The sequence below is a fragment of the Cinclus cinclus genome, chromosome 3, assembly GCF_963662255.1.
Source record: "Cinclus cinclus chromosome 3, bCinCin1.1, whole genome shotgun sequence".
Classification (NCBI taxonomy): Eukaryota; Metazoa; Chordata; class Aves; order Passeriformes; family Cinclidae; genus Cinclus; species Cinclus cinclus.
Window position 1 is genome coordinate 37,701,166 of NC_085048.1, and position 19,165 is coordinate 37,720,330.

Below are 19,165 nucleotides of genomic sequence, written 5' to 3' on the forward strand. Positions count from 1 at the left end.
TTTTTTTAGATGTGTGATAGCTCTCTAGGTTGTGATACTGAATAATACTGATTATTCAGAGCTAGTTCAATGGAAAGCAATTTTGTGCCACCTTATTTTCCTTATTAGTCATTTTAAATGGCTTAGATACCTATGAGAGTTAAAGAGAAACTTACCACTGACTTTGAATCAGAGCATAAATAGATAAGAGAACATTTTCTTAGAAAGTTTTATTTTTTTCTACCAAAAAATATACTTGAGGTCTTCCCACATTTTGAAACAACAGTTCCGTGTGTTTTATCAAGAGCTTCAAAATATTTTATCCATGCTCTGAATAGTTTTACCTTTCCTAGGCTTCATAGTGAGTAGACGAAAGGAAAATTAAAATCAGTATTGAAACATAATGCAAACTTTAAAAATTCTAACTACAAACCAAAGCACTATCTGTGGGTCCAATGGAAAGCATAACCCTTTTTCAAAACAGAATTTATGAAACAAGCTATGATTGTTCCCAGGAGTATTCTGCATCCACAGAAATTTATACAGCCATGTGACCAAGAAAGGCATGGTACCAGTTTACCAGCTTCACTGCAGCTGGCAGCTGTGGTATTTCCCCCAGAAAAGGAGCTGTGCTGATTTTATGAATAGGTTTATCACTTTGAGATTGGCTCATTACAATATTTTGCAAGAAGTCAAATTTTATAGACCTCCTGATCTATAAATTCACCTCAGGAGACTCGGTAAACTTAATCTAGTAAAGTAAATGGCACTAGAGTTGAGAATGGAGTATGAATACATGCTCATCCACACTGCTACTTTATTAGCATGCTTAGCTAGCTGGGCATAATTCTGGCAATCTCAGCATGGGAACACTGTTCTGACCATGAGCCCTGACATACCAGGAACAGAAGATGAATCCTGATCTCTTTTGAGCAGGCTTAGCTTTGGAAAACAGGCAACACCCATTAAATTCTTTAAGAGTCCCACTGACTGTCTGCTGGTATCCCAGTAGAGTTTGAGCTATCAATTTATATCTATAGATTGCTAAATGGGATGGGACATGTCTTCCTGAGACATCACCATTAACATCTCAGCCTAAGTCTAAAAGGTAGTCTCTTTGGCATTTAGAATTTACCCTCCAAAGCACTGTGAATGTGACAATATTCTGAGAGCCTGGGGTACCTGCTAGGGAGAATGTTGAGAAACATCTTCCAAGAATTTGGTAAAGGACTTCACTTTCTCTACTTATTGTTCATTGAAGGTTATTTGAATTGTTCGGTGTCACTGTATGGCTCATCAAATTCATTTTTTACACAGAAGGTTGTAACACTGATGGGTGGCCATCACTGCATTATTGCAGACAAAATAAGCTGTAAGGCACCTGCTGCCCTCCTAATGGGAACTCTTAACTAGCATTACAATAAATATAAATCACAGAACAAGTATTTTATATTTTTAAAACATTTTTAACATTAAAGCTACAAACTGTAATCAAGTGAAATATCCTTATTTTTAGGACACACCTGTATATGAATATCCTCACTAAGCACCTTGGTTAATTCAGTCCTTGGTAAACAGCTTCAAAGAGCCTCAATAACATGAATTACTAATAAGACATGCAAATCATTTTCTAGAATTTTAAAATCCCACAGACAATAAACTATTTTAAAATTTGCTTATTTGCTTAGTATTATTTTGAAAATAAATAAAATCATGCAAATATTTAACATTAATATTGTGGCAGAAATTAGCATTTGTGTATCAGGGGGTGGGAGGAAGAGGGCATTCAAGTCATCAACTTTTGCCAGGTAATTTAGGTGGCTAAATCGGGGAAGGTAATCTAATGCTTCCTCTGTAATTAAGGATGAGTCGATGCACAATTCCTAAACTTGGCTCCTGTTCCAAATCACTCCCTAAAGAAACCTATCAATCTCCCCTGACTACAACAATGTAAATACCCACCAAAGATTTAAATGCTAATGTTTAATGCCAACATCAAAGAGCAGAACATTTACCGCAAAATACTTCACGTGATTATCTCTATGCAATATAAAGTGCACTGACACTTTTCTCATCAGTTTAGCTGCAATACATAAAATTAGAACTAAGGGTGAAATGTTGATCTCAGCTACACAAGGGAATATCTGGAATGATTCCACAGGAGGTCCACAGAGACACATCATTACTGTATTGGCTCTGAAATATTAGCATCCAATTCCTCATTTCACAGCCATGATTAGAGGCTGTATGAACTTAAATAGACACTTTGGTGAAATAAATGGCATTTCCCCACATAAGCATCAGGGTATATGCTAGCTTTGAATCTGCTCTGCTGACTCAGCCACTACTGTCTGATAGGAGCTTGGGTATTATGGAAAAATATGAGCTCTCTATGATGAATTAGGAAATGGGATTCTGAAAAATAAAAAAGAAACGTTCAGGTGACAGACAGAAAAGGTCAAAAGGAGAGATGCCAAATAGATCCACCAGCAGACATAAGATGGCAGATACAGAAACTGAAGGGTCTGCTGCTGCAAATGCACACATGTGAGAGAAAGCACCAGATTCAATGGATAATTTTGTACAAGCTGTTGAAACGCAGGTAAGAGTTTAGGAGGGGTCACACCAAGTAAAGCTAAGAATCACAGTGACAGGACCTCATCCCTAATCTTAAACCTATTTAAGAGGAAGTGAGATATGTCTGAAAAAATTCTGAAAAATACACTAACAGGATAGAAGAAATAGTGATTAAAAGGAGACTGAGCTACATGTACATGTGTGTGTGCATGGACACATGTGTGTATCTGCCTCTCCCTCTCTTTTTCTTATATAGCAGAAACAGAACGGAAGATATGAAAACATCCCATTCTGCACTTCTAAGATTTCTTGCATTAACATGGGAAAAATTTAAGCAGATCTGTGAATATTTTTTCTTAAGGTTTTCTGTGTTTCTGCACATGTGGATTCTCTCGTGTCTGACACACGATTTACCTTTTTCACTAAGGAATGACATCTCTATTCACCCATTGACTACGGGTAAGCTCTTATGATTTCTACCTCTCTGTCAAACACAGTTAAAAGTGGTCAAAAACCAATGACAGAGGATAATGGAGCTGAAGGAAAATTTTCCAAAGATATGTGTATTTGGCATGCTCACAGAGTCTTGGATGTTTAGAAAACTGAGCTAGAAATTACCTTTTCTTAAGTAGCATGAATATTAAAATGGTCTGAGTCATGGGACTTATGACACTTGCTGTGAAAAATTTAAATGTACAAATAAAAGCAGCAAGTTAGGGAGTTTAAAACTACAGCTATCACTAAAGTCTTACTTATTTTGCAGGCTGCCAACACAAACAAACTACCTTATGGAAACATAAAAAGCAGCTTGTTATAAACTTGAATTCAGGACATTTATATTGGTCCCACAGTAAGAAGATTTCTGTGTCATTACCATGAGCGTGATTTAGTTGTATTATGTTCAGATGTAGACACCATTATGTAACACTTAGCTCAGCCAAATGGCTGTTCTTGATCTTTCTTATTCTACTGTAGTTAATGACCAAATATTGTTAAAAATTGGGACACTAATTATCTGATGTCGACATGTTATGGATAATTAAGAATTGCTCACTCTGAAGCCATGCTAATTGTTTTTCACATGTCTCCTTCTCTTGTCCTTGTGTCCTCAAGGCAAGTAGCTACAGGTTTATACGTACATCTCTGTCACGTACTTTGTCACAGAACATACATCATCCTTTCTGGCTCATCCCCGATTAATTTTGCTAGCTTGCAGCAATTATCTCTCCCTTTGTGACTGACCTCCTGGTAAATGGAGTGCATGATCACTGGGCAATTTTTTCCTGCGTATTTTACCACTTAATTGATCCTTGTTGGCTGACCACAATAGGATACACTAAATTTAAGTCATAAAATGGTTGAAGTTGAGAGGAAGTGGGAACAATGTTTTAGCAATTGTAGTTGACAGCTGTAAAAATCAGATCTTGATAATGTACTCTCATTTACCCTATTACTTGGATCAGTTGGTTAAAGCTGTTAATGATCCTCTTGGATCAATGCCGTTTGCTTGTAGCTATAATTTACTGCATTGGTGGATTAGTACAGATGTTTTCATAGATAGCTCTGCATCATTCCACCAGACTGCTGTCTGCATCAAATTTGCTTCCATTCATCACTAACGAAGCAAAGAAAAAGATAATCAGTATCTCCTATCTTAACATTAACTATCAAACTTGGGATAACAATTTTATTGTTGTCAATTTGCAGCCTTCAACCGCAGCTTCCTCAGTAAATTGTCACGAGAGTTGTCTCTAGAAATAGAACCAATTAGGTATTTTGACTGTTACAGGGAAAGACTACAGAAATGCTTAACTGTACAAAACAATGCACACATTAAAGAGTAGTAGATAAAACTGTTCAGTTACAAATATGCCCTATGGAGTCAGGACTGGTTCTATCACATACAAAGTACAAGAAACCACATAGGGCAACAACATGTCAAAGTTGCCAAAAATTGTCCAGGCTATTAATTATTGAGTCTATTCCACCACCTGAAAAATCTGCTGACACCCATGGGTTGTCATAGTGGGTAAGTCAGCAATGCTCTATTAAGGGAAATGTGTCCCTTTCTTATTACCCCACTAGCATCAGAAAGATCATACCCAGCTCTTTACAGAATTTGTCTATCTTCACCCTTTCCTTCCAAAGGTGAATCATTTATTCTTGAGCCATTAACACTCTCTAAACTGCCAGAAGGCCATGAGCCAGAAGAGGAAGACTTGTATTTTTCCACTGAGGCCCCATTTAGCCAAATTTGTTTTTCCTTCTAAAAAAGGAGGTTTATTGGCACACACAACAAATATAAAATCAGTAACTGAATAAAATATGATGTGCTCCAAAAGAGAAGCAGCATAATCTCTGACTCTATTTCTAAAGAAAATACATATTAAAAAAGGAAACTGGAAATACACTGTCTTAAATTGCTGGACAATTCTATATGGCATCATTTAAGTTTAATGAAGAAACTTCTTTAGATCTCGCTCTACAAGCTACCTTCTCTCTCCTAAAGATTTCCACAGGACTCATTACAATAGATTGGCTCCATGCCATGCTGTCATCAAATGCTTCACTATATAGAGATGTTACAGTCTAAGAATTTTTCAATTCACTACATTCAGCCTTAATTAGGATTTCACATTCAGTAGCACTTACACACTTGCAACAGTTCCTTCCAACAGTGATGTTCATTGAAAAAGTATCTGAGCACTTAAAAGGTTTTGTTTGTTCTAATGACAATGGCACTTGAATTCTTCAAAAGGTCTGAATCAACAAACAACACTGAGTTCACAATTCCTACTGATGATGTCCTGCACTTATTTATGTACTGCATCCAGTTACCATACTACAGTTCACAAGACGCAGTAAAAAGAAGATCTGGAGATGTGGTTCTGCTGTGAAAATCAGTGGTCTGTGGAGTTGTATATTCTTTGCACTTAAGTTAATCAGCTGCTCTAGAATGTGTATCACCAAGCATAAATATATCAAGCAAGCTCGTGTCTTTGTAGTACAGCTATCTTGAAAGTCTTTGACGCTAGCTGGGTCATCACAGAACCATGTATTAAAGTTCCCAAAAAGTATAATAAAGTGCAAAGAGTTTCTATTCTGTTGAAAAGAACTTGTGGCCCTGAGAAAAAAAAATCTAACTATGGATGAAGTGAAAGAAGAAGCCAGGCATATTTATGAGTGTTTAAAAATTCACCCAGCAGGTGTCACAAGTAGAGCTCTTTAATTTAAGAGACCTTTCAGGGATTGGTCATAGACCATGTGATGTTAACACATATACTTGCTTTTTCAGATCAGAATTAATTTTCTGTCACTGTTTTTATGAATACAATTGGTTTAACTCATAAATATTGAGGAGATAGCTGGTCTATGTTTTTAAAAGAAAAAAGGGGCTCCTAGTCTTAGTGAGACAGCAGTAAAGTAATCCCTCCTTTCCATGCCTAGACTGTACTTCATGTTGCTCATTTTCTTGCCCAAGTACATAGTTTTTATTGTGCAGTTGGTGAAATTATTCTTGAGTAGCGTACATTACACCATGGTGACATAACCTGCTTTTTCAATAGCTCAGTGCACAGGAAAGTCAATAGCCCTGCGGCTGTCATGCCTCTCTGAGCAGGTTGCCACCAAATATTCAACATACATAGCTTAATCAGACCATTTCTTATTTGGAGTTCTGTTTCTGTGAAGCTGAAGCTTTACTTTATGTAGTTACACTAGAGTGAAGCTTCCCGTTCTTTTCACTTCTAACTATTGTAAAATTTGCACAGTCTTTATAGAAAAAAATTAGTTTCTTAGCAAAACTTATTACACCTCTTCCAAAAAAAAGCTTTTATGATAGAGCTGGACAGGTAAGAATTCTGATATCCTTTTAAGAAAAAAAAAAAAAAAAAAGACAACAAAAACCAACTACATAGTTGTATACTACTTTAGTACACTATACAAAACCTACATTGCTTAGTATACTATACAAAAAATCCAAATTACATTCAGTCACAAACTGATGTGAAAAACCTGACATAGACTCAAAATGTGATATGAAGTTAAAGTTTCCTTTCAGGATGACAGAGCGCCCATTGCTTTTGCTCCTGTGTGTTCTGATAAAGCATAAGGTTCAAATCCTGCTCCTATTGAAGTCAATGACAAAGCTTCCATTTACTTCAGCGGTGCAGGATAAGACCCTAAGCAACACAGTTAGCACCTGCTTGCTTGTTTTTTCTCTCTTATCTTTCAGTGAAACATATTGGAACAAATCAGAACTAAACAGTAGGAAAAAAAAGAATTAATATGAATTGGATAGTCTGTGGTATATTTTTATATAAAACATACTGCTTGTCATTCAAAATTTTTTGCAAATATACGTGTTCTGTGTATGTATATAAAATATCATCAAAACTCCCAAATTTATGTACCATAACATGTCATATCCTATATAGATATTTCCTTCTGTGTGAAACTCCTGAAGAAAAATCTAACATTTAATAACCTAATAACAATGCCCCAACCTTGCAATTCTGTAGTATCTCTATAACCTTGTGGATGTCACAATATTAAATATGACCCGATAAAATCAGTGAATGAACAAACTGCTTTCCTTTATCTGATGGTATTTGCTATACACAGACTGGAATTCTTATCAAGTTTTAATCCATCAGTTTAATTCAGGTATAAACTCAGTTATCGCCTCCTGTAAAAAAAATCTGTGATATTAGTTCAGGGTAATGTGATTGCAGATCAATAAGCAGTCTTAGCTCCACAGAAATAACCCAATCCATTCTTTTAATGTACTGAAAAGGCATCTAAAAAAGTAGAAGAATAATAACTATCATATGCAACTAATTTCTACTCAAATTTTCCCCTTTTTAGCTGATTACCATGGAGTGCAGAACACTTACACAGATGGTCTAGGAAAAATTTTTAAAATATTAAAATATATCTTACATATTAAGAGTAAGCACAGACATCCATATAACTCCCATTAAAAAATAAGCAAAAAGGTAACCCAAAATGCAGTCATCATCACATATGTTTCTAAAAACCTCTGTTTAATGAAAGCATTTAGAGAATACTACATTTGAAAAGTGACTTTTTGTAAAATAATTCCCCCAGCTCAACAGGTGGAACACATTTGGTAAAAAGAAAACATTATTTTTATAATCTGAATTATTTTTACATGAGGCATTCCTTTTAAAAAAAATAAATATTGATGATGTAGCCATATCAATGTGCAAAATCTGATCTACAGTTGGACATTAGGAGATGCAGCATAGCTTGAAAAGTAAAGTCATCAGCAGGAAATAACCAAGGAAACCCATAACTAAAGGAAGTCTACTGAAATGGGAAAACACTGAAGAAATGTTAAGTTGAACACTGAAGCTCTTTATAATAAGCTGCCATGTAGCACCAGAAGTGAACATCGGATGGAAGACGTGGATGGAGGTAGATTAAAACAACTTGGTGGCAGTATGTGAAGAAACCAAAACGGCCTGGGGAAAGGAGAGAAGAGAGAACGGGACTAGAACGCCGAGGTCACAGGGACTGGGGAAGCCGCAGGCATCAATCTCCTTGATTGCTGCCACTGCTGGGGGACAGTTCACTGCTGAAGGAAAGTCAGGCTTAAGCGAGACTGGCAGGGAAGAGGAAAAAAATAGATGGTGAGTAGTGCAGAGGCTATGAAAGAAGAGACTCGGAAAATGAGTAGGGATAATTGAGAGCTGGGGAAAAAGCATAAAGAAACAAAGAAATAAAAAAAAATTATAAGCAGCAAGAATGAAAGGAGAATGTAACATGACAGAATGTGAAGTGTCTCTCTCATTTAGAAAGACTTCAGAATTACTTAAGAAAGCCAGAGCCCATCCCACAGATTTGCATTTATGCATTCAGCCATTTCTTCTTGTCATATAAATCAACAGTGATGCTGCTAATAGTCATGATTTTATAGCATGTAATGTTTTTTTCACTTCAAGTTGCTGGGATAATGCCAATTTGAAAAATTGGCTACCTTTTTTTTTTCTATAAACTGAAATCTGGGATCTGCTTTTTTTATTTCTTTTTTTTTTTTTTAGCAAAAGGTCTTAAATTGAACTCTAAAATGTAAAAAGGAATAGCAGCAAATCAACATATACAAAGGAAATTGTTACTAAAAAAAGAACGTTTTTCAAGAGTAAGTTTTGATTATGGAACTGAATTAGGGTTTTTTAACCACTTGAAATTTGTCAGCAGTAAGTGCATCTGAAGGCACAGCATCACCTAACACTGCTATGGGGCACCTTCCTCTTGCTGTGAAGCAGCAGCAAGCATTAGCAAGTGTTCTCCCTGCATAAGAGAAATGAGTACATTTAGGAACAGTTTTTGGCATTACATTTTAACGTTTGTTTGTCTTAGTTACAGTAATAAGGCATGATGAGTGACCCTTTGGATATGATTTTTTTCTTTTCAATGACTATAAAGACAATTTAAGCTGGCTCAGGACACACACTTATATTTTCTCAGACCCTGATAAATTTTGGTATTCATTCAAAATATCCTAAGCTTTATCAAGGCCTTGATTGGGTATACATAACCATTTACCAGAGATGGGTCCATTGTTCATTTAGATAAATTCTAGAGAAAATCTTGCAGGAAGATAGTTTTAAAAACACACTAGCTTTGCAAAAATTTCAACAGAAAAATTAAAAAATTCCTATTGAATCATATTCTGTAAAATGAAAATGCACAAGTGACAAAATACAAGTATTCATCTGCAGTGAAACCTACCCAATTTCCATTCACCTTCTGGGTGTTGTATGGAAAAAATGTGAAATTTGGGAAGGAATTTGATGGATCAAAAGGAACTACCAGTACAACTAAAAGGGGAATATCTTATCAGGGAAGTGGTAAATTTTATCTTAGGTTAAAGCCCATTCAGTAAGCTCACAATGGCAGTGCTTTTCAGCTGTTTGCCAGGTGCAGCTCTTTGGTGCATTTATTTATTGTAACTCGAGCTTAGTCACATTCAAGTCTGAATTCTAGAAGGATGCAGGGGTTCTCATAGATCAGCTTGCAGTACTGGGATGGCATCCTGTATTCTTTATATGATGCTGGATAGGCAAGATATGAAACAAGATGGTTTACTCCTGGGGGAATTAGTGTACTTAATCTTGTCAAAAAAAAAGAAAAAAAAGAGCAAAACCAAAAGCCTCATGGTTCTTGGCTGAAGCATAAAAATATGGCATATGACAACTGATAGCCTAGTCACAAAGTCTTTTTAAAACAAGGAATGAATAGCAATGTGTCACAGATGTATATGTATAAGCGATGTGAAATGATACCTACCCACCTGAAGTCATTTTATTGTGTTATTTCCACAAATATAAATAGGTTTTATCCACCACCTGGTTCTTTTATGTGTCATGCTCTCTTTGTATCATCAGAAGCTTGTTACACGTGGGTGAAGAAACACTGAATACATTCTATAACCCCATTCTTTTATCAATAATTTCCTGTTATCATTACACAATGATTTGAATTTTGTGACTGTGGCCACAAAGGAGCAATTCAATTAAACCAAAACTACAAATGGAAAATCTCATTGCAATCCTCTGTGCAACTGGTGAACCCAGTAATTATATATAGCCACCTATTGTGTTAGCATAATAACATGTGAAGAAGGTTTAGTTAGACACATTTACACACATAAAAAGCAGTATGGGCATAGAAAAAGTCCGTTTTGCCAGAAGTATAGAACAGTCACACAGGAACAAATGAGAGCTGCATGAATCCTAGTTTACTTGGCTATAAATAAATCCAACATTTTCTTCCTCTCCATGGTAAAATAAAAGAGAAACACAGAAGCATAACAGACTCCTTTGAGAAACCAGTCTCTTTCTGTTCAATTATAGTCATCAATCTGTTCCACCTAAAATATTTTTCTCCTTGAGAAACCAAAGAAATAAGTATTAGGATCCAAAACATGCTGTTGCAAAAAAAAAAAAAAAAAAAAAAAAAAAAACCAGTAGCAGAGGTATTTCCTTTTGCTAAATGCATTTCTTCAGAACGTCTGCACTTTCTTTAATGCAAATTTTGTAATTCTGTGAAAAAAAACCACAAAAACCTGAATTTATGTGGCACTTCTAAACAGAAAATCTTGAGGAGCTTGGTAAGGAAAAGAGAAGGTTGCCTTCATTTTACAGAGAACACTGCAATGAAAAGAGTTTAAAGCCATTTTTTTTCCAAAATTTGTCCCCCCATGTATATTTCTTCTAGCTACCAAATTGGAAGCCTATAAATCTTTATATCCAGAAGTGCTAAACAGGCAAAGCTTTAGTTTTACCCTTTCTCTAAACAGTGTCAAATCCTGGAAGATGCTGGTCTGTGCACAATCCCACAGCAAACTGGAGAGTAAGGAAGGAACAGAGTCAGAGCTCCTTCTTCATGGTCTTACAAAGCTTGTCTAGGAGGTCGAATATCTTTGATTACTTTAAATCTCTGGTAAAGTTTAGATGTTGTCTCTAACATGTATGCAAGCTATACTTTTAGTGACATCTCTGGGCTTGGTGTGAGAATCATTTCATAAAATCACATACTTTGTGTTACTTATAAGCTAGCACAGGATAACTATTATATCTTCTGGCCTAACAAAAGCCCTGTAAATCCATGACTATGACAACACAAAATAATGAACTATAATGAGTCATCTTGGAGAAAATACAACAAACTTCTGATTAAGGCTTTTTCATCTTTCTGAGATGTGATGCTAGCCATTAATTGCACTGTTTCTTCCTTTACTCTGTGTGCCACTGAACCATCAAAGCACATAAAGTAAAGCCAATTTGATTCAGCTGAATAGGAAAAAGTCCAAATCCTCTTCTTCATGTCATATTTCTGTACAGTCATATACAGAGAGCACAACACTGTCCACCTGTGTGTGTTTGGAGAATTATTTTGAAGATGAAAAATCACCGTGCTAAAGTAATATCATCTCTGGTGCAAAAATAGTTTCAGGGTAAGTTTTCTGTGCTGAAAATCTCATCGTAAACTTCAAGAACTGAATGAACATAGAGACCAACCCTTTCAGCCACAGAGATGGCTCCAAAATAATATAAAATGTGCATTTGGAATCCATGAAAGCACTATAGGAAGATTAAATATCTCATAAATACTCCAGCCTAACTTTAACAACCATTATCAACTGTCCTAAATTTGGGGGGGGGGAAGGGGGGAAGGAAGGAAGGAAGGTTTTGAACTATATTTCTTGTCTTTTTTTTTTTTCATTTTTGAGATGGCTATTTTTAAAGTACAAAATAACTACAGTCTTTCCTGCTTGTTTGTTTGTTTGTTTATCCTGTTTGGTGAGTTTATTCTTAGTTCAAAACAATACTTTAGGGGATCACTTCTACTGCACTAAAAATAAAAAAATAGCATGATTCATAGTCATTGAAATTTCCTCCAAGATATAAGTATGAAGTATCCTTTAAAATATTACTCAGCTATTCTTAGGAAGCATCATATCAGTTAGTCAGTTTATATTTTCTTTTAGCAAGAACTTGCAAAAAATATTTGGTTTAAGATTGTTCAAATCTCAAAAGGTTAGCTAGCTTTATTATCCTCTCTTTAAGACCACAGCACACTATTGCCTGTAATTTTAACAGCAAGTAACTCGCCAGTTCAGAAATTCAGAATTCTTTTTTTTTTTTTTTCTTGTTTTTTCTCCACTCAGCTGCAGACAGCTAAAGCCCGTTTTTTTTCCCTAGGGTGATATGCTGGTTTGATTTTATTTCCCCTGACATTTCACCTGTCAGATTATGATAAATAGAAGAAACAAAGAATAATCATCACATTCTCATTGCATCTCATAATCAAATATCTGGAAATATAAATCAGAAATATTGTCCTGAGGGAAAACATTAACACTGAGAACACCATCAGAAATCCAAATCATCTTCCAGTGACCTAGGACTCCCATACATGCTTAAAAATTCAAAAGGCTAGTCCGCACAGAACTGTCACATCTGTTTTTTTATCTTCAAAAACTAGGAATTAACTATAATGAAGTAAGAACAACAACAACCAAAAAAGTTCCTAAGTTAAGAAATTCTATTTAATAACAAAGCTGTGTGTCTTCTTTAAGTATTTTGTGAATGCTTTCTGAAAACAATCCTGAGGCCAAGAAACAGGACAGGTTATTCTGAAATAGTGTAAGTTTTTCAAATTAAATAGCTGGCAAGGTGAAAAGATTAATGAGCCAGAACACACCAAACATGCTCCTGATTTACTGCATCTATAGTTTGCATACTCCAAATTTCTCTCAGAGTCACAGCATTGAGATTCGTAAGTGATGAAAACTTACCTGCTTGGCCAGTGGTAATACTGACAGCTGCAAAAAGCCTCTGGGAACGACTCAAGTCAGAAACCCCATTCACAGCTTCAACTTCAAACGTGTAGTTAGCATGAGCTAGCAGGTCCATGACAGTGACATAGTTATCTACTAATCCAGTTTGCTGGGGCATATATCCAATGTTACTCCCACAGGGAACGCACTCGCCCTGCTCCCAGCTGCACCTTTTGCACAAAATGCGGTAGGTCACATCACTCCTTCCCCCGTTGTCAGCAGGAGGACTCCACTCCAAGCTCACAGTAGTCTGGTTGATATTGAAAATTAGGTTCTGTGGTGCAGATGGAGGTCCTACATAACACACAAAGAAGTCTAGGGTAATTACACAAAACCACAGTGGGACACACAGGTAGCATTTTAATTACTGAGACAGAAAGCAGTTGAAGCATTTTTCTTCACATAAACATTTCATTATTTTTAGTACAGGTTGCATAAAAGCTTTCTTGAACTCATTTGGTAAGAGTTTTATTTATTTTCCATTAAGACATCAGAATAACAATTGTCTGTATATTTACGGCAACTGATTTTAGCTGTTTGTCTTCTCTGTAATTAAAAGGAATGCTTAATATACCTTAAAGGCTCTGTTTTATGGGTATTCCAAATATGGGATTTGTTCATCTCTTCTAAACATGTCGCACAAGCTGTATCTAGTCTTTTGTTATCAGTTCTGATATGATTTACAGAGATATTTAGTAATGTTTTGGATTTAGTAGACTTCCACTATTTGAATCACCAATCTGTGTAGGCCAATCTATTTGCAGTTAGAAAGTTAAGTCAGGTCCAAGTACAGTTCAATCAAAATGCAGCTCCACAGAGGTTATTTTTCATTTTTCACATTACTAATTTTGGTATTATATCACATAATGCACATTGTCTATAACAATTTAGGGAGAAATGGGCCTGTATAGATCTATTACACTGAATTATGCCCTTATGCAACGTTTCCCAACACTGTATCAAGCAAACTTGAAAATTGTATTTATGCTGATTCTGTATTCACTGTCAACCCTTTTTCCCTCTGCCTTTCAATTTCTTTTACCATTGCAAATGTACTTTTCAAACACAGGAAAAGCTAGACAAAACTACTCTCTGCAAGTGGCTGCACCTGGTTGGTGAAGCAATGTCCTTTACTATTAAACTCATGACTCACTCACTTGTGCATGCGACATATGGTGGATCAGAAGGTGCTCTATAATAGCTATCTTCACAGTCGCATCTGGAAGATCCCTCCTTGTCAGAGAAGCTGTGAGTAGGGCAGCGAGAGCACTGCAGATCTTGTGAGGAGGATTTGTAGAACCCGCGGCCACAAGCTAAAGCAGAACAAAACAAATAAAGATTTACATTTGCATGGACTTCCATCCTGATCTTTTTTTGTTCCTCTCAAAAGAGGTACACATTTCTGTAAACATCTAAACTGCCCATTCTGTTATGTTGGCTCAAGCAAGATAGGCTCATCATTTCTTCAGAAAATGCTGTTAATAATTTTTGGCATTTTTATGAGTTCAAGTACATACTATATGTGCCTCAGCAGCTGGCAGTACAATCTTTTAAAACAGAGGGTCACATAAATACAAGAAGCATCTGTTTTTTACCAAAGAAGAGTACAATAATGGTGTAAAATGTCTGCATGCCTGCAATGGGCCTAAACAAAAGGAAAACAGTCTTGAGATCTGTTCTAAGGCCACTGAAGTGTTTATGGTATCTTAACTAATAGTTTTGGAGCAAAATTTATTCTTCCCTAATCTCAGAAACCCAAAGGAGATGTAACCCACCAGCAAGCCCTGATCTTGACGAAAGGACAAGGCATGAACATTTGTTTAAAAGATGACACTGGTAAGAACATAAAGAAAGGAGAGCAGACAGCTTAAACTGCTCAATTGGATTTCCCAGTTTCACAGACAGAGACAAGTAAGTCAAAATTAACTTATTAAAACTTTTAAAAAAAATGCAGACAACAGGAATTATGTATACAAGAGAATTTCTTACTTTGGTTTGCCCATTGTGAACCCATGAAATTAAAAAAAATGTGTTGTGTTATAACACTGATGTCTTAGAAATACTTCTTGCAGCTACTGCCCCAATTCCCAAGGCAAAAACACACATAAAACGCATCTACCATTAGACTTGCAAGCAGATCACTGCAACCTAGACAGCCAGCTTAAGAATGTATAAACTATGAGAACTGTAGGGAATAAGGAAGAGGGGATCAGACAACACTAAAACTGAAAACAGATTGAGACTCAGTTTCAGCACTGTTACAGACAAACCTACAAACACTGTCAACGTGCAAAACAAAACATAAAAAGCTCTCCAGAACCTTCTAATAAAGCAGATGTATTGTCAACCAGACTATTTAACTCTTTTTTTTTTCCTTTTTTCCTTCCCACAATAACAGACAGTCTAGCTTTAGCCATCTTAAGCCATCACCTGTATGCAAAGGAAAAGGATAGAAGGTGAAACTTTGTACTGGGTATCAAAATATTAAAGCTAGTTAAATAGTCATTCTGTATTCAGAGGGAGAAAATTTACTTTGGTTATATTCATATTTGCTTGGATATTTTCTCAGAACAGAAATGCAAAGTATCAAAAGACGCTGATATTTGGAACAGTTATTTCAGTTGTCTGGTACTGCAGTGATGGAAAGAGCATGAAAACAATGAACTTTATCCAAAGCTCACTAAGTCAATGAGGAGTACCTTTGACTTTAATAGCCTTTGGACTGGACCCAAAGTGTTGCTAAAGCAACATGAGTGATATTAGTCTGATTAATTTTACGACATGGAGAAAAAAAAATAATGCAGCAATACTTAAGACAACAGTAAATTAAAGCTGATTAATTGTGTAAATCAACAGTGGATTACACCAGTAGGATATTCGGGCTGTCTATTACTCTATCAATATACAAAGTTTTTAAGAGAAATATGCTTGGAATTGTCATAACATTTAGAGCTTGTTGTGCTGCAAAAAATACCCAGTGGATGGAACATAAATTATTTGCCAGAGCCAATTAGCAGGCAAAACTTGTAGCCTTTGATTTTTACAAAGGGGCACAAGTTTGCATTAGCAGAAAATCTAGTCCTGTTTGTAAAATGTGCTATAACTTGATTATGCCACAGTAGCTCTAATATCTGCTATTTAGAAAAGACAACAAAAATAATTTTGGAGAAGCACTTTAGATAAATAAGATCTGTGAATTCATAGTTGTGGCAAATTGATCTCAAAATTATCCCTTTATACCTTCATCCATTGTTTCAGAATTTTCTGCCCAAAGCGCACAAAAGCTGATTTGTATACATGTACCTTAAGACATACATTTAAACTTCTACTTTTTTAGTATTTGCACTATAAATGTAGCTAAATTTACCAAATAATAGTTTCCTGCCTTTCTTAAATTGTCATATTCCTCATATACCAAACAAAACACTGGACAAATACACCGGAACTTCCAAAATGTAGTCCTCTGCAAAGCAAAGAGCAACTTAAAAGGCTAAGATCCCTACTGTGTTTCCAGTCTGTCCTTCTCAGCAGGGAGCATCACAAGCAAAGATGCACAGAGTAAAATGAAGATTTCAGACAGAAATAACAATATGCAAACAGAAAACTCCTTTTCAGTTTTTTTTTTCTGATGACTTCATCAAGAAATTTATATGCTTAGTCACTCACTATTTAAAGTAAGTGTGCATTTCTTATTAGAGTTCAAAGGATCCAAGTGTCTGTTACTAGTTTACATGACTGAAAGCCAATTATTCTCCCACCCAGCATAACACAGGCAGCAGGTTTAGGCATTCAAGTCATGCTATCATTCCATTAGCTTTTTGTCCACCAAGAGGCTTGCAACAATATTTAATAACCATCCCTTTAACTTATAAATCCCAGAGATATAAAAGGCAGAATATTCCAGAACTGAATTTTGTAACAGTATGAAAACAGTATTTTTAAATAGGTTGTTAAAAACTTTGTAGTTCTTCTGAAAGGAGGGTATGCAGGGCTGAAATAAACACTATAATTAAAGGTATTAATTGGAGGAATACAACTAAATTATTGTCCCATTTTTCTTCATAAAATTAAAGTTCTCACAAAAATTGTTTTTTTTCAGGCTAGCAGTAGAATACTTCTAGTGCTTAAAAACTGGGGACCTATGGGTCCTTATCTGTTCTTAACACATACCATTGTCCTTGTAAAGAAAATTACAACTGAAAACTCTACCAACACAGTGTTGCACAGACCACTTATGAAGGTGTGAGAACTTGCCAGTTAGCTACACTGACAACAGATGGGAAAGAATAATTCAAAAATACTGTTTTGATTTTTTTTCCCCTCCCTTTTGTCTTCCCTTGCCAAATTGCCATGGTGGTTTGTTGTTTTTTTTTTTTTTTTTTTCATTTTATGAGTAATTTAGATAGATTGTTGTTTCTACATTATTTTAATTCTACATATTTTGACTCAATTTAGTTTCTCATGTAATGTTTTAAGATTCCAGGGACAGGTGGTATTAAATCCCCATGCTGCTATCTCCATAAGGAACATTAAAAAAATGTTAATTGTTAAAAAACAAAACCAAACACATTAGCCAAACAACACTCAGGGCTCTGTACATGTAAAACTAAGGTGATAAATACAGCTACTCTTTCCCAAAAGTATCTCATAGCAAAGCTTAAGGCAACTCAAATGACATTTGATCACATCTATTTTAATATTTCATTTCATTAGTACAGGAAAGCACTCATTAACCACTCGTCTTCCCTATAAAGGAAGTCTAAATTACAAGTCAAGGCACAGAACTCAAGAAATGACAGAAGATAGGCAGGGGGATATAACTGGTGAGAGAACACTCTGATGTTGTAGCTCTAATCCTCATCGTTGCTGATCTGATTAAAATGTAAACTCATTTGATGTTCCTCAAACAAGTTATGATCCAGAAGTAGTTTTACAACTGAAGGGCTTCTGGAGTATAACAAAAGGCAGCACAGGGGTGTGGAGAAAAGCAAGAAAGGCAGCACAAAATACAGTTCTCTTCCATTCACTCTGTTGTGTCATTTATGGCTGTTAATTTAAGAGAACAGCTCTTCCCAGATGAAGCTCCATTTTGTTCAAACAGCTGCTCCAAAGCCTTACATGTTATTGACAGCACAAAGACACAGAATAGCACCAACCTGCCTGACCTCAACCAGCTTAAAACAACGCAATTAGGCTTTAATTCTTTCTCCATATACTACAAAATCAACAACAAATACAGAAGAAAATCTTGCTTCAGCCAAGGCACAATTCTTCATTTAGTATCTTAGCCTCAAAACCACTAGGGACTGTCCATCACTGATTCTCCCAGGGCTGGACAGATCCTTGGACTTGTTCACTTGTCTGCAATAGCCATGACTGCTTCTCAGAGCAAATCTTCTCACCTTCTCCATCAGAGATATTTTTTTTTTTTTTTGGTTGGGAAGCTGGCAGAGTTCCAGTGTGAACTACAAAGACAATGTGAACAGAATCTCACAAATGAGAGAGCTTCCCTGGAGTTGGGGTTTGAGCCTGAGAAAGCCTTTAGATAAAGCAGTTCACTATTCTGGCTGTATACAATGAAAGACCCTCCAGAAAATCATACCAGCAATCTTCCCAGGCTTGGATTAAAGTTCTTTTTTCAGGAACATCCAGTAGCTCTCAGCAGTGACAAGGATACATCCTGACAGTAGGGTGGGGCACATGGCGCCCACCTGGAAACATGTTTAGCATACGCCACTGCAGTCGCAAACATCTTCAGCCAGTATGTTTGGTATCCCTTAAGGGGCTACACAAATACTGTAAATAATGGAATTTTGCAAAGCCAAAAGTAAATAACTGAAGTGCTAACACACACTAAGAGAACTATGATGCCATATCTGTGGCATAAGATCTGACTGCACCTAATGGAGAAAAATAGCAGCTTCTCTGCTGTGAGCTCATCACATGCTTAGTGGCCTCCTAGAGATCAAACAAGGTACAAGTTTCTTTTCATGTTTATAAAATAAAAAGTCCGAGGACCTCCGGAGAAGGGAATGAAGGCAGATGTAGAGGGCAACAGCAGTCTATGGTCGCACTTGTGTGGCAGGAGAAAGGAAAACAAGGATGTGTTAAGTACTATTCATTTTTATGTAGCTGTCCTGGTTTACAATACAAGATATACATAGTCTATTACAATCTGATAAGGGTGATCATCCCTATCTCTGTGGGAAGTATCTTCTGTTAATGGGCCATTCAGTCCTA

At 36.1% G+C, this 19,165-nt stretch overlaps 1 protein-coding gene across 6 annotated transcripts in view; it reads right to left on the minus strand.

Moving 5' to 3' along the window:
- EPHA7 (EPH receptor A7) overlaps positions 1-19,165 on the minus strand; it is a 161,499-nt gene that overhangs the window by 93,482 nt on the left and 48,852 nt on the right. For all 6 annotated transcript variants that reach the window (XM_062489890.1, XM_062489885.1, XM_062489891.1 and 3 more), the window contains exons 4-5: positions 14,083-14,238; positions 12,884-13,219 (exon numbers count right to left, since the gene is read on the minus strand). In XM_062489890.1, the coding sequence (XP_062345874.1) occupies positions 12,884-13,219; positions 14,083-14,238 (492 nt within the window). The remainder of the gene's footprint in view (positions 1-12,883; positions 13,220-14,082; positions 14,239-19,165) is intronic.